Below are 16,411 nucleotides of genomic sequence, written 5' to 3' on the forward strand. Positions count from 1 at the left end.
AAATGTTTAATATTTAAATATATATATATCAAAATGTTTAATATTTAAATATGTTGACCCTAATAAAAATAATTTTCTTAGGTTTGCCACTGGACTCTATAACTCCTTGTGACTTGTTTAGTGATCTAAAAGTCAGTTCTTTTAAAATTAATTACAAACTCATTTGCGTACACAAAATCAAATTTCTTATCGTTTCTCTTTTTCTTGTTTTTATGTATTCATTTCAGAGATGGCTGCAAAGAAAGATGAATTTTTCGTCAAGCAAATCTCTCCAAAGCTTGGAGGAGAAAGAGGAGTTCGAAACCCTCACGGTCCAACATCTTCACATGACCTCGTCGAGCAGATGGAGTTTCTTTACGTAGAAGTAATCCAAGCCAAGAACAAAAAACAGAACCCTGTTGTAATCCCCATCGTCGAAATCACTCTCGGAAACTACAAATCCTCGACCGAAGATCTGCCAATGGGACAAAATATGGAGTGGAATCAAGTCTTTGCTTTCGACAAAACCAAAGGTGATGTCTTGTCCGTTACTCTCAAAGACGGTGCGACCACTACTGTAATTGCCAAGCGAAACTTCAAAATGGCCGCGGAGATTCCGAGTAGGGTTCCTCCCGACGCAAGAATCGCGCCTCAGTGGTACTCTATGCAGAATGCCGAAACAGGTCATCACATGGATTTGCTAATGTCGGCTTGGTTTGGTACACAAGTTGACGAGGTTTATCCAGAGGCTTGGTTTTCAGACGCCTCTGAAGTGAGTCCAAGTTGCGTGATCAACACGCGACCTAAGGTCTACCTAGCCCCAAGGCTCTGTTACGTTAGGGTTAGCATTGTTTCAGGTCACGATTTGATTTCTTCCGATAGTAGACGGACTCCTTCGGCATACGTGACGTAAAGTATGTCTCAAAACCGTAGTTTGTTCCGGTGCGAACCCGTCATGGAACCAGGATCTAATATTAGTTGCATCAGAGCCGTTAGAAGGAACCGTCGTCATTAAGGTGATGGACAGAGTCGACGAGCAACATGAAGAATGCATAGGGATGTTAGAGAAGAAGCTCTCAGAGATGACTCCGCTTAAAATTCCAAGTTCCGCACCGGTTTGTTCTATGACCTTGAAATGCCGGTTAAGGTCAAACCGGCAGGGAATTCGAGGAGGTTCGCAAGCAGACTCAAGATGAAACTAGCGACTGATCAGGCTTATCACGTTGCTGAAGAATGCGTCGAATACGCGAGTGACTACAGATCTTATGTTAAAGGGCTATGGCCGTGTGTGCTCGGGAAATTGGAAATCGGGATTTTGGGTGCGACCGGTTTAAAGGGAAGAGACGAGAATAAACCGGGCATTGACAGTTATGTGGTGGCTAAATATGGGAATAAATGGGTGAGGACTCGAACCGTGGTTAACAATGTCTCACCCAAGTGGAACGAGCAGTATTCGTGGGATGTCTATGAAGAGTGTACGGTGTTAACGCTTGGGATCTATGATAACCGGAAAATCCTCAAAGACTATATGAAGAAAGATGTCCCGATCGGGAAAGTGAGGATCCCATTGAATCGTGTACACTGTAACAAGATTTACACTTGCTCGTATCCGATAATGAATTTGGGAAGCAGCGGACTGAAGAAAATGGGAGAGCTTCAACTCGCGATTCGCTTTGTTTATGTTACTAAAGGGTACGCATGGTTTTCAGCTCCTTTCCGTTTGATGTTACCGAAAGCTCATTACAAATATCCATTGTCCGTGTATCAGGTCGACAAGTTGAGAGCACAAGCTGTGGATTTGAATTGTAAGAACCTTGAGAATACTTTGCCGCCTCTGGGAAGCGAAGTCGTGTCGGATATGTTGAAGCCGAAGAGTAAGAGTTATAGTATAAGAAAAAACAAAGCTAATTGGGATAGGCTTCGCATAGTCTTTAAGAGGTTCTGGTGGTGTGCTTCGACCATTGCATGGATCAGATCCACGACACACGATGCTCCGAAAGTCATTGCATGTGTAGTCAGTATTGTGTTTATTTTTGGGCACTACTGGATATTGTGTTTGGTGACTTCGTGGCTATCTGTGCTTTGCATTTTTCTCCTAAGTCTTTGGTTTGGGGTCAAGCGAATATCGTGCTATGGGAACGTCAATCCTCCTCCTCCTCCTCCGTTGATTTCCATGGATTTGAAGCTCTGGGGACTAGAAGTGATCAACCTAGACGAGTTAGCAGAAGAGTTGGACTCGTTTCCGTCGTCGGAGACGGATGTGAACATTCTTAGGATGAGGTACGATAGGCTGAGGAAGGATAGGGAGAAGCAGATGTTACTAATAGGTAACTTTGCAAACCAAGTTGAACGGATTCAAGCGCTTGTTGCGTTGCTTGAGCAGCCATTGTTTTTGGTTCCCTTCGTGGTCCTCTGTTTCATGATCCTCTGCTTCGTTTGCACTACTTGGGACAATCCATATCTTGGTAAGTTTTTCTTTTTGGGAGTTATAATCTGGTGGGTTAACTTCCCGTGTTTTCGCAACGACTTGCCCAACGGGTTCCAGAACTTCTTTAGAAGATTGCCGACCAACCAAAACCTTAACTTTTGAGATACTATACACGACTTTGTTTTTGGGATTCTTGTTTTTATGTTTGTTTTGGTTTTGTTAGTCTCTCGACGGTTGGATATTATTAATTCTCTTTTGCTTTTAAAGATTTGGACGGTTCAGATTTTATGAACAATTTAAAGTTGTGTGAAACTAACCTTCCGCGCATCCAAATTCCCAAATAGACCTGCAAAATTTTCATCACAAATTCCCAAATAGACCTGCAAAATTTTCATCAGAAGCGTAAATTGTTTTGTCTTAACAGCATATATGTACCCAAATAATAGAAACAGACCAAAGCTGTGTAAAAAACGTACTTTTCATTCATTAATTCAGACAAAGAAGTCACATCTACCAAAAAGAACACGTTAACACATATTATTACATCCTATATATGCTATGCAAGAAACACACACACACATGTAGCACAAGAATTGAGATATAAACATGATGAGTCAAACTTACCTGAATCGAATAATGGAAACAGAGAAACCAAGCCATTCTCTTCACCACAGTATATATAACCTTTGATCATACCTGCAGATACAGAGGGCTTTTATGTTTTCTTTCTGTAAATCATCAATAAGCATATAACCTTTGGATTAGAAAGTAACAGCCTTAGTGGCTTTTTTACCAATGCAGACAAATTAATAGACCAGTAGCCATGGGATCAAGTGTTCCAGCATGACCCACCTGAGAAATACTAATCAGCTGCACGAACCTTTTTCACTTTGGCTAATCGTTGTAGCTTACCACAGACAGTAAGGGGAAGTCCATTCTAAGAACAATACTATAACCAAATCACATAAGATTTCAAACAGCGAAAGAAAGAAAGAGAGAGATAGAGAAAAAGAGATTACAAAAATTGCGTCTCTCACCTTTGCGTTTGTTCACTAAAAAAGCTTTGTACCATTAGGACCATCCCATCCCATCTAGGAAAGGTTCTCCATCAACCACCACCACTAGCCACACCTTTCTCATTGGAGCGTTTCGTCAATCCCTTGTGGACACAATATCTGGAGCAGAACACACAGATGGAGAAACTAAAAGTTCATCTATTGATTCTCTAATGAGCTTTGAAGTTTGTAACAATATTATTAGTTCATAGCAAAAACCCTAACCTGACCTCTATTTGCATCCTCTGTATCATAAATACCTATTACAATTCCATCTATTGCTTCAGCAACCTTAAGACACAACAACAGCAACAAAAAAATACCTAAGTTTCTCGAATTGCTTGCTCAACAATAAAAAGACCTAACTTGAATTGAAAGGATCGTTGAGGAATGAGAGAACTAAGACTTACGGGAGGTGAAAACGGCTTCTCCAGCTTTGCAAGTTTGAGAGAACACCCAAGTCAACAACTACAATATAGCTCTGAATCTTCATCTGTTCAACAGATACGAAACCCACCACGAAAACATTAAGACCTTGACGAGACGAGACGAGACGAACTCAAGCGAAAAGGAAAAAAGATGTTGTAAACAGAGTTTATGTAGGAGTGATACAAGAAAACCTTACCGAGAATGCGAGAGGCGGAGAGCTTTTCTCTAGTGGAGCTTCGTGCCTTCGTGGGAGGCTTTAGTTAAGAACGGAACACAAGTAAATAAAGCGAAGCGGGGTATATTACGTTATTAACTAATGAGAAAATTAGAAATTATCTATATTTAAATATAGAAATTATCACTCAATTGACAAAATATTACCGTTACATACTCCACCTTACCGTTTTAAAAAGTTACCGTTGATACTTGTTGTAAAGCAAATCAGCTGTACATGTTAGTAATTAATGACTATAAATTATAATAAACGCAGACATAGAGAGAGATACGAGCTTTAAAAGGGGAAAAAACAATGATACAATCAAAAACAGTATAACTAGTTTTGGAATCTGATGAATCGAACAATATACTAATAGATTCTGGAAGCAGTGTTTGATCATCAACTTCTTGAGAGTTTTTGTTTAATAAAAAAAGCATACTACAAAAATTACTGTAGTAACACCATTTTGTATAGTACATGGAATTGTGAAACTTACATTGTGGTTACCTAACCGTTAGCTTTAATTAAAAAGGAAGACACTGAACCAAAATCCATCAAAAACAAACTAGTTTTGGGACTTGTTGAATCCAATAAAAAGAACATGCAGTAATGTATAGACAATAAAACCCGGTTTAAAAGATAACTGAGTCCGACGTATGTACACTTTTTTTTTTTTTTGTTAATAAACACTCCATTAATTAAGTTACAAGGTAAGGATACATTAAGTCCGACGACGTATCGTATATAGAAAATGTACAAACACGAGAAACATATATAGGACGACGATAAACGAGACGATGAAGTGATGAACGATAGACAGAGAATACGCCGGCTCACATCACATAGTCCGTTTGTTGGAAACGGACGATGTAATACAAATGTACATATATAGACGACGAAATCAAAGCTAGGAGTGATGCATATTGCTGCAATAATTATTTACTAGTACTATTTTCATTCAAAAAATTATTACTATTAGTATTCTTTTTTATTTATTTTTAACTTTTATACATTTACTCGTCTAGTGTGACTTATTACTAGTAGTCTAGTACTACTCTATTTGGTAAGAGTTAATTTTACGAATGAAATAATAGGATTTGGGGCACGTTTTTTCCTCTGTTGGTGTTTAAAAATTGGACGATCTTTAATTACACCAAATAATTTTTCAAAATTTCCATTTTATTGATATGTTGATTATGTACACCGTACACGTGGGTACGTTGTCACAGATTATAGTTATTATCTACAGTTCACAATGCTTTCCCCTTTCTTTTTTTTTTTATTAGACAAATCATTCATGAGACAAGAAAGTACTAATTAAGTTGTATTTTGGGGCCAAAAACTAAGCATATGTATGTATATACCAGTAGACCATTAAAAAAAAATAATCCTGCGTGCACCAAGAATCTAGTCCCACTAATTAAGGTCGTTATTCTTCTCCTCTAACCCCAAATTAATTGTTGTTGTATCTCTTAGTAGTACTACTCCTATTTTGTTTAATTAATGACAGGTTGGATACATTAATAAATGAAATGAATGAGTAAATAAATTTAATTAATGGTACTTATTTTGAAAATATAATAATAAAATTAATGAATGGGGGAGAAGAAATAGGTATCCCATTTAAAAAATACTTTCAATGAAAATAAATAAATAAATTGTATCTCCGGAGAAAGTTCAGTTCTGTTTCCGCCATGTCTATCTGAACTTCTGAAGACTGTTTCCATTTATAATCTCTTCTTTGTATGTATTTTTTCAGATAAAAAAACCAATCTGAAATTTTATTTTTTTATTTATTATTGTAATATTGTATTATTTCTCATATAAAAAAAAATTACTAATTGAATAAGTTCCAAAGAACGAGAGGGTTTATAATTATATAATAAGATAATTAAAAACACTAAAAGATGAAAGAAGATAGCTGTGTTGCTCTTTTTATCGCCATGTGTTCTTCTTCTTCTTCTTCTTCTTCTTCTTCCTCTCTTCTTCTTTTTTAATTGTTTTTTTCTTTTTCTTTGAGTGGAGAGGAGAGTAGTAGTAGTACTTAAATGAGCTTAGATTTCCAGATCTAATCACGTCGTGGTCATGAGATTTTTGTGAGAAAGCAAAAGCCCTTTTGTCGTTTTTTTTCTTTTGCTCTCTTATTTTTGTTTTGTTTTGGGCTTTGTCGGTAAGTTGTTGAGATTTTTCAAAAATTCAAAGAAGAAGAAGAGAAGAAGGAGAAGTAAGATTTGAGTGTGAGAGAGACAAAGAGAGAAATGGGTCATTACGCAACAGTAGTGTGGGATCAAAAAGAAGCTACTGAGATTATCAAAGATTGGAATGGCATTGACCAAGTCCTTCTCAGAAACCCACATGGTGCTTCTGCTAAGGTCCCCTTTGCTTGCTTTTTTCTTTTCTTCTTCTACCATTCTCTGTTTTGTTGTCTCTCAACTATTATACCATATTCGAGTTCTTGTTAAAAATCAATTCTTTTGTTTGTTGGTTTCCAGATTAGTTTACATGGAGGGCAAGTGATTTCATGGCGGAATGAACTAGGCGAAGAGCTTCTTTTCACTAGCAACAAGGTACAAATACATTACATACCCTTTTGTTTTCAAGAAAGACCACAGAGAGAGAGAGTAAAAAAATCTTATTTTTATCTTTCTTTGTTAGGCTATATTCAAACCCCCAAAATCAATGCGTGGAGGGATTCAGATTTGTTATCCTCAGGTAAAAAAAAATTAGATTTATTTTTTGTTTCTCAGTTAAAAATATTTGATCTTTCTGTAATTGGAGTTTGTGTGTGTGTTGTTTGGTGAAGTTTGGGGATTGTGGATTGTTGGATCAACATGGTTTTGCCAGGAACAAAATCTGGGTTATCGATGAGAATCCACCTCCTCTTCACTCCAACAACGAACCATCCTCTGTCAAATCTTTTGTTGATCTTCTTTTGAAACCTTCTGAAGACGACTTAAAGCAATGGCCTCATAGGTATATGTCACTTGAAACATCACTCTTGTGTTTGTTTTTTTACTGCTTTTCTACTTTCAACAATGACACATTTGTTTCTGCAGTTTCGAGTTCCGTCTTCGGGTTTCACTTGCTGTTGATGGCGACTTAACCTTAGTTTCTCGGATTCGAAACATCAATGGCAAGCCCTTTAGCTTCTCTTTTGCATATCACACTTACCTCTCTGTCTCTGACATCAGGTATAATATTATGTTACTGTTCAGTAAGTCAGCATAAAGATTCTTCAGTGTGTCTGGTGAAATCAAAACAATGTTTACTTTTCTTTTCTAACAGTGAAGTGAGAGTTGAAGGGTTGGAGACACTCGACTACTTAGACAACCTCAGCAAAAGAGAGCTTTTGACTGAACAAGGCGATGCAATAACCTTTGAATCCGAGGTAAAACCTTTAAAGCAATCATCTATATAGCGAACAAGTATCTTCTCTTGGCTTGGTTACCTTATATTGCATCTTTTGAATTCAGATGGACCGGACTTACCTTAAATCACCAAAGGTAGTTGCAGTTCTTGATCATGAACGAAAAAGAACGTATGTTATTGGAAAGGAAGGACTTCCAGACACTGGTGAGAATCAAACAATTACTTGTTTGTTGTTGTATATGATATGATTCATCATTAACTTTGATGGATGGTGCAGTTGTATGGAATCCATGGGAAAAGAAATCTAAAACAATGGCGGATTTTGGGGATGATGAGTACAAAAGCATGCTCTGTGTGAATGGTGCAGCTGTTGAGAGACCGATCACTTTGAAGCCAGGAGAAGAATGGACTGGCCGGCTTATGTTGACCGCGGTTAAATCTAGTTTCTGCTTCGATCAACTCGAACTACAGAGCAAAGGATTCTGATCCTAAAGAAAATATGCTTGTTCCATTGCAAGTTTCCGCAGCTTTTTTTGTACTGCAACATTGGAAAAAGCAGAAGCACCGTTTTTTTCTATTTCCCTATTTTGTTGATTCTCGTTTTCTTAGTAGAAGCTTATGAGCTGGTGATTTCTCAAACCGGTCTCGTGATGTAGGTGACAGAACAAAAGAAAAACCTTTTCTCCTCGGCTAATGTATGAATTTGAGTTAAGGTGTGTTTTAAATGTGACTATTCAGTAGTAAGTAGTAAGTAGTAACTTTAGATTACTACTGAATCTGTTATAACATTATACTCTTATATAGATCAAAGTTGGTTTGCCGAATAGATCAACTACAAAAATATAACCATTTTAACCAAAAAGAGCAGAACTTTGCACTACTAGCTTTGAGTTTAGGATAATCCTCGGTTTTTGATAACCAACTTCCAAAATCTAATTGACAAAAATCTCGCAGCGTCATGTTTTTTCTCTAACACTATATAAAGTTCATGCAGCTCGGCGATACTCTAGCTGTTTGGTGTTTTCTTGAAGTACCTTCACAACAAAAGAAGAATTTAACATTTAGAGAACAAAGAACAAATCGTAAATGGTGGTGGAGAAAGAACACCCTAGAAAGTAGAAAGATTCAGAACTCAATTGTTACCTCGCGTATTCTCTCTGCAATTGCCTTGCAACCTTCAGAAGCCAATGCAAACACCGTTTCAAATGTTTCCATCGGTAACTTCGCATCCATCTACATTTATAACTCAAGACATAAACATCTAGAATCATATCACTGGGAATGTAGTAGAGACAGATGTGATATGGAGGGAAGAAGAAGAAAGAACCTGAAGGAGTGTCACTTTGTCCAATTTAGGTAGAATACCAACGGTTACATCAGCTCCTCCAGCGCTATCTTCGACATAGTTAAGATCAAGAAGAGGAGTACTGTTTAAGTATCCAGCACTACAAGACACAGCGAGATCACGCATTGGAATTCCAGCATCTGCTAAAGCTAGAGTCGCGGCATTGATACAAGCTGATCTTGTTCCTGAATACAGAACATTATCACTAATGGCAAATCAGAGATCAAAAGAGCTTAAAAACTTGTTTGCAGAACAGAGAGAGAGAGAGAGTAAGTTAGTTACTCTTACCTCCATCAGCTTGTAGAACCTGAAGGAATATGTCAATCTGCACAAAGGAAACAATCAATCCATCAAGAAGCAAAAAAAGCAAACAAAAACAGAGAAAAATGCAAACTTTGATTACAAGTTCGTCAAGGAAACCTGAGAATGAGGCAACAATTCGGTTAATATGCACGCTTCCATTGTCTGACGGATAACAAGAGATAGCTCTGTTGATCGCCTGATCATCATCATAATTAATACACAACAATTTAATATGATTCCCGTAAGAAGAAGCAAAAGTCTTTTTTATAGCTACACGATATAAACCTGTCGAATTTTTGTCTTCTACGATCACCAGTACTAAACTGAGCCATACTATACTCACACAGCACCTACCAAAACATAACATTTTTAGCCATAAGCATTACAAATTTGACATAAGCTTTTCGCCAAAGAACAATACGTAACAAGATCACAAAAGCATTTACATACCAATGCATGGTCGTTCTTCTTTTGCAGGCTCTTGTTTTGAATCTGAGGAAGCACAGAGAGAGATACATACCAATTTTAAAACAGACAGAAATAAACCAATTCGCTTAATTCACTGGATTATATACAACTAAAGCACCAATCTTTATAGGTCAAAATCAAGTACCTCTCTTGGACCATAGACAGCTGCTATTACTTTGGTATTGCCCATCTCGAAAACAGCAGAACTAGAAACAAAAGTTGAAATTTTTGTGTTCATATATAAGTGTCAAATTTAGAACTGAGATGGAAGAATTAAGTATACCCGTCAGCCTTAGATACTACTCCAACTTCAGCTACGATTTGCCTCATCTGAGATTTCATTACAAGACGCATCACGAATTGACTTGTGAAGGCATCATCATCAGCAAAGAAAAGACAATGAATAGAGAGAGATGGGAAACATACCTCATTGAATCGGCGACCATCTAATCGAAGACCTTCTGGGTTTACGTACTCCATTGTTGCGAAAACTTACAGAGCCCTAGACAGAGAGGTTAGTTAACTATGAGAGCAGAGCAAGACAGAAACAAAACAAGTTTGATGCTTTCTGATTCCCAGAGGAACAGAAACAACTGAGGAACAAGAGGTGATGAGACATGTAATATACCTCTGCCTGTATTTGCGGCGGCGATATGACGGACGGTGATGGACGGCTCCGTCGACGATAGAACTAAAAAAAGAGTGATTTAGGGCTGTTGGTTCACATTGAACTGAGGATTTTAAGAGATTTTGAGATATTCTTAAATCTCATGTTATTTAATTGATGATTTTTAAAAATCATCTGAAATCCTATGTAATTGAATGTGAAATTTATTAAAATCATTTACAATCTCTTGTTATTCAATCACTAATTTATAAATCTTACTTCAAATCTACTGTTATTCAAAAAATCACAAATTTTTTTTAAAAATCTATTGAATGTGATTTTAGGTGACTTTTCAAACATTTTTAGTTTAAAAATATGTCTTACAATAAAATATTTGTTTAATAAAAAACTTTCTTCGATCTACCAAAAAAAAAATTTCTTCGACATTTTTTTTTGCAAACTCTCCCTCTTTCTCTCTTTCTCTCTTCTCTCTACTCTCTTTACTCTGGAAAAATCATTTAGTTTAATAAAAGCTTGAAGGTAGAGCAGAAAAATTCTTTGACAAAAACGCAGCTTGGCCCATGTATTGAAGAACCAGACACGGGTAAACAACACAAACTGCATAGAACCATGAGATTGCAAAATGTTATTGTTTATTCATCATCTTCAGTAGCCAACAAAAGAAGCTGTCGAATAATAAAAACTGTAATCAGATTCTAATACTGTATCATATTTTTCTAATTCCTTAGGTCAAGAATAAGTCGTTAATATAATAAGTCGTCATATACCCTTATAGATGTAGCTGTAAATTGGCCTAGTTCAGCAAAGATAGCCTCGAAGTTAGAAAAATTGCCGAGATGAGACATAACATAGCATTAACACTTGATGGGTCTATTTTCTGAACATATTACCTGTGATGCATAAAAGAATGCCTCCAAGGGACAGCCATCCATCTATTCCCGCGTCTCTGCTTTGTTCCTTTTGTCTGAATTGAAAAACTCTATACTTTCTTGAAAAGCTATGATTAGTCATTGCTTATTGCTTATTGTGTTTGGTGATTCAGTTAATGTGGGAAGGACTTGGGCTAGGAGGTGGTGAAATTGTTTCTTAACATTAACCAGGTATATTTGTTTTCTTTTTGCTTTTATCACTTTCACAAGCTCGTAAAACAGAGCACCAAAATTGTTCCTCGTACCCAGTCCTTCTCTCTCTGCAACAGGTCCACTACACACACTGAAAATAGCACCATTTGTTCCCGCCAAAAAACAAAAGCTGCTTCTTACAACTAAACTACTCTCCTCCTCTTCCTCCTCCTCTATGTTCTGGTTCACACATCACCACACAGAGAGTTAAAAGATGAAAAACTCCTCGAAGGTGATTATGGCAGCTACAATGGTCATGGTAGTAAGCTTAGTCATGGTTTTAACTTTTAAGCTTAATCTTACGAACCTCACTTTTTGGTTAACAGTAACAGCTCTTTATTTTTCCTAAAATGCAGCTATTTAATTTGTGTTGCAGTCACTCCACCAGTGATTGGAAAAAAACATGGTCAATGTTTATTTTTCTTCTTAATCAAAGTGTGAAAGAATTTATAATTAATCGACATTTGATTATGTCAGTTGCTTTTTTTTTTTTCTTTTTATATATCAAAATCACCTAAAATTCAATAATCAAATCTCAACAAATCTCAAAACTCAAATCTCACCAAATCCTAAAATCTCAAATTTAATAACCAAATCTCCTAAAATTACACACAAATCTCTCAAAATTCTAAAATATTAAAATCCCAGTAAATCTCCTAAAATATCAAATTCAATACACCCCCCTAAGTGAGATTTTAAGGGTATAAGCGTAAAAAGCTCGTCTTTCACTTTTTCTAAAAATTCATGTTACTTGTCTCAAGATAGGTCTCAAAGCTTTTTCCCTCTTTTAATTTCAATCAAACATCTAATTAATATGTCACACGTCCTGTTCCGGATAGGCTTATTGCATTCTACTAAGGGCAACTTCGACCATAAAACACCAAAACACTAAATTTGACACTAAATTTAGTGTTTTGGTGTTCCAAAAAGTTTTTTATCTTCAACCACAACACCAAATTTCACACTAAAACAGAACTTGTAATTATTATATTATTAAACTAATTTTTTTAATAGTTTAATTAAACATCAACATTTATATAAACGATTTAATTCAATCTAGTACTTAATAGAAAATTACAATCAATAAATTAAAATAACAGAAAACATCTTTGTTTATATAAATTATTTCCACTAAGATAACAATCTAAAATTATTTCCCCTAAAATATTTTGTTTTTTAAGATTCTAATAAAACATCAAAATTTATATAACAATCTCAGGAAGAGTATTTTGGATCCCAATATCGAGTATCCCAAAATCAAGAAGATTTAGTTCAAGGACAACAATCACAAAGTGAAGACCAACCAAATTTTAGTCAGTATTATGATTACCTTAGTGGAAATAATTTTCCTGGAAATTAGATTGTTGTTCAAAATTATATTATGTATCTTATTGATTTTAGTTTTTATGTTTGTTTAGTTTTATTTTTGTAATATAATGTTTTTATTATTTTATTGAAATTTAGTATGAACTTTTAATCTTATTAAATTTTATATTTATTTTAAAATTTAATCGTAATTATTATTTTATACTATATTCATTATAGTTACTAGTTTATATTACTAAATGTAATAAAATAGATTTAAAAATATTGATGATATATCTAATTTTTAGTTGATAAATAATAGTTTAAATATATTTTAAATCAGAAATATGAATAAAATAATATATATATCTTTTTAGTGTTTTGTGAATAGTGTTACACCAAATATAGTGTCGCACTATTCACAAAACACTAAAAAAAATAGAGATATTGTTTGTTTTACCGTTCCATTGGAGTGGATTAACACCAAATTTGATGTTTTGCCATCTCCGTTGGAGTTGGCCTAAGTATCATACTAGCTAGACGAGTTGAGAAGAAAACACATACCCGAATTACGATATTAAACTGATCAAAAGTTTTAGCTCAATCTACCTTTTCATATGCTTCCCCTCTTTCATTGCATATGCGGTATGACCTTCTTCCCAAAGTAATGGGATAGGGTTGCTATTTCCCTCAATATGGTCTTTCTATTTCTCTAAGACACATATAGAGGAATAGCAAGTCTTGTTTTTTTTTTTTTTCTGGACAAAGCAAGTCTTGTCCTTTAATTTCTCCATTTTTGCATCAAAGAATGTCTAGCAACAGGAGCATGAAAAAATCCAATGAAATGAAAACAGAATGATCAAAACCTTTTAATATGATTAGCTTAAAACAGAATGTAAAAGTGAACTCACCATCACAAGCAGCTTCTATATAGGTATTGAAATCAACTTTCTTGATAACACAAAAAAAAAAAAAAAATCAAATAAGATTGTCACAAAAGAAATATTGAAATAATAAAGGAAAACGTCCTATTTCTCTATGGGAACTATGACATCGTACCAGATAAAGCCCGAATTTTACCATTTTCCACATAATCCTCAATTGTTTCTTCCTGTATTGTTGATATTACAAACTAAATTAAAAACTCAAAATTGTGAATATATATTGATTAGGAAGGGTTATTTTCTTATTAAAAAAACCAACACAAACAAAACAATTAGGGATTTAGATATTTTTTACCACTAATTCGATCTGCTCTTTGGCTCTTTCTACAAGAGCTCCTTCGTACTGAAGAATCTCCGGCGCCGCCTTCTCGTTACGCCACGCCCTTTTCAATAGCTCAACGTCCGACGTCGACATCATTGTTTCGTAGTCCGCCGATGATCCCCCACTTCCGAACTTCAACAATCGTAGATATTATTTCTCTATACATGAATTTAATTGTCTCAAACCTTGTTGAAACACATATTGAAACAATCTTACTATATAGTTGTTTTTTTTTTTTTTTTTTTTTTTNTTTTTTACTACTATATAGTTTTGTCCTAGTGTTAAAACTAAAATATTGTTCGACACAATCACACAAACTAGTTTTACTAGTTGGTGTTTACATTACAACGCAAGAGACAAAACTTGAAGTAAGCAGAAAACTGAAACACCAAAATCAAATCGAACATATTAACAAACATTTCTTGTTTATACCAGAAAAACATTAGTTGATTTTTCTATTATAAAACTAGATCTAAGTATACTATTGAGTTTACAGATTATCTTAAACCAGAAAAACAATAGAATTCAGAAAGTGTTGTAAATTAAAGGATTTAGGGAACGAAATCTCTTGTCTTATTATTGAATGAATTAAGGTTACAACATATATATAGAGTCCCATAAGAGACTAAGTACAAACCGACATAACTAAGGACATGGCCGAATGGGCCTTAGTACAATGGGCCGTAACTATAGAGCTAATAGACGGGCCGGTCAGATAGAGTCCACTAAGTGTTTTACAACACTCCCCCTTGGACGAGATGACCGTGCCTATGCTTGGACGGGATCGCTGCAATGTGCTTAGGGGATGCTGCCTCATTAAAACCTTACCAGGAAAACCCATTGGGACAAAACCTTGGTGAAGGAAAAAGAGTACAGCACACATTGCTCCCCCTGTTCCAAACATCACTCTAAGTCCTTGAGTCTCCGCATTCCAATCTGGTGCGTGAGCTTCTTGAATGTTGTTGTCGGTAATGCCTTGGTGAAGAGATCGGCTGAGTTGTCGCATGACTGAACTTGCACCACTTGAACTTCTCCGGCCTTTTGTAGAAGAACTTCGGCAAGATGTGCTTTGTCCGATCTCCCTTGATGTAACCTTCCTTGAGTTGTGCGATGCAGGCTGTATTGTCTTCATATAGTGCTATTGGCTCCTTATCATCAATATTGACCAAACACACTAAAATTTCTTTGCTATAACCTGCATTAACAAAACCAACTAAAACATCTTTGTTATAGTTAGTATAATATAAACCCAAAATTAAATGTTCCTTGTAGGCAACGTAATTAATACTTAATTTCACTCTAGTGCCTTTGGGTCTAGCAAGAACTAAATCTTGCAAGGAGGTTCACGGCAAAACTTATTTCTGGTCTAGTGTGGCTAGCCAAGAACATTAACCCTCCTATAGCACTGAGGTATGGCATATTAGGACCAATAACTTCTTTATTGTCCTTCTTAGGAGCAAATGGATCTTTTATCCACTTCTACACTTCTCACAACCATTGGGCTAGTCAATGAGTGAGCTTGCTCCATATTAAATCTCTTGAGTACCTTTTCTGTATATGCCATTTGATGCACAAGGATTTTATGTACTCAAGTTGTAACCCCAAACAGAATTTTGTCTTGCCTAGGTCTTTTATTTAGAATTCTCTCTTGAGATATTCTACTGTTTGGGCGATTTCCCAGAGGTTCTTAGGATATTCAAATTATCCTCATATACTGCTATGATTACAAATCCTTTGTTTGCAAACTTCCTTTATAAATACATGGACTGATGGGATCATTTTATAGCCCTCTTTGGCTTGGTACTTACTGAATCTATTGTACCACATACACCCATTTTGTTTCATTCCAGTAAGGGATTTGTCTAGCCTTATGCAGTATTGTTCTCGAGAACTACTCTTATCTTTGAGTTCTATACCCTTTGGTAATCTCATTTTATTATCCAGTGGACTATATAAGTATGTGGTTACAACATCCATTAACCACAAATTTCAACCAGACTTTTAGATATCTAATAAGTCGTTGCATCCATCACAGAGGAGCATATCTCCTCATAATCTTTGCCAGGTCTTTGAGAGAATCCTTGTGCTACAAGCCGTGCTTTGTATCTCACAATTTCATTTCTCTTTCTCACAAAGACCCATCTGTGTCCAACTGGCTTTAATTTCAGGTGTTATCCTTAAGGTTGGACCAAACACACTACTCTTCTTGTAAGAGTTAAGCTCCACGTCAATAGCTTCTTTCTTTGCTTTGAGTGCACTCTAATATAGACGTGGGCTCTAGATCCTCATTTGTCTCAAGTGCTACCTTGTATAATATTTCTTTTAATGTCGACATCTTTGTGGTTCCATTATATTCCAGACATGATATAGTTTATTGAGATCTCATTATTATTAATACCTTTAGGTCCTTGAGGTTTAGCGTCCCAAACCTCATTTTTGGTACCTTAGGTCTTGCCATGGCTATGTCTGTATTTTCTGTAATTCCCTTAACCTCGGTC

At 35.6% G+C, this 16,411-nt stretch overlaps 2 protein-coding genes and 1 pseudogene across 2 annotated transcripts; 2 read left to right on the plus strand and 1 right to left on the minus strand.

Annotated features, from left to right (window-relative positions):
* On the plus strand, positions 230-3,033 carry LOC104788456 (annotated as a pseudogene).
* LOC104788457 (putative glucose-6-phosphate 1-epimerase) lies at positions 6,001-8,189 on the plus strand. The gene is made up of 8 exons (XM_010514211.2): positions 6,001-6,480; positions 6,601-6,675; positions 6,764-6,820; positions 6,912-7,081; positions 7,165-7,299; positions 7,394-7,496; positions 7,582-7,681; positions 7,755-8,189. The coding sequence occupies exons 1-8, from the start codon at positions 6,367-6,369 to the stop codon at positions 7,961-7,963; spliced, it is 963 nt and encodes a 320-aa protein (XP_010512513.1). The 5' UTR covers positions 6,001-6,366; the 3' UTR covers positions 7,964-8,189.
* LOC104788459 (exosome complex component RRP41 homolog) lies at positions 8,256-10,356 on the minus strand. Its single transcript, XM_010514212.2, has 11 exons — positions 10,222-10,356; positions 10,020-10,095; positions 9,877-9,923; positions 9,739-9,799; positions 9,576-9,617; positions 9,411-9,475; positions 9,243-9,321; positions 9,111-9,147; positions 8,805-9,007; positions 8,621-8,710; positions 8,256-8,511 (listed from the first exon to the last, which is right to left on the minus strand). The coding sequence occupies exons 2-11, from the start codon at positions 10,071-10,073 to the stop codon at positions 8,464-8,466; spliced, it is 726 nt and encodes a 241-aa protein (XP_010512514.1). The 5' UTR covers positions 10,074-10,095; positions 10,222-10,356; the 3' UTR covers positions 8,256-8,463.

Source organism: Camelina sativa, chromosome 5, assembly GCF_000633955.1.
Source record: "Camelina sativa cultivar DH55 chromosome 5, Cs, whole genome shotgun sequence".
NCBI classification, from domain to species: Eukaryota; Viridiplantae; Streptophyta; class Magnoliopsida; order Brassicales; family Brassicaceae; genus Camelina; species Camelina sativa.

Coding starts and splice junctions, on each gene's coding strand:
- LOC104788457 (XM_010514211.2), top strand. CDS start 6,367: ATGGGTCATTACGCAACAGTAGTGTGGGATCAAAAAGAAGCTACTGAG. Junction 6,821..6,911: donor TTCAGATTTGTTATCCTCAG/GTAAAAAAAAAT, acceptor TGTTTGGTGAAG/TTTGGGGATTGTGGATTGTT. Junction 7,300..7,393: donor CTCTCTGTCTCTGACATCAG/GTATAATATTAT, acceptor CTTTTCTAACAG/TGAAGTGAGAGTTGAAGGGT.
- LOC104788459 (XM_010514212.2), bottom strand. CDS start 10,073: ATGGAGTACGTAAACCCAGAAGGTCTTCGATTAGATGGTCGCCGATTC. Junction 9,618..9,738: donor CTGTCTATGGTCCAAGAGAG/GTACTTGATTTT, acceptor GTGCTTCCTCAG/ATTCAAAACAAGAGCCTGCA. Junction 9,322..9,410: donor AGAAGACAAAAATTCGACAG/GTTTATATCGTG, acceptor GATGATGATCAG/GCGATCAACAGAGCTATCTC.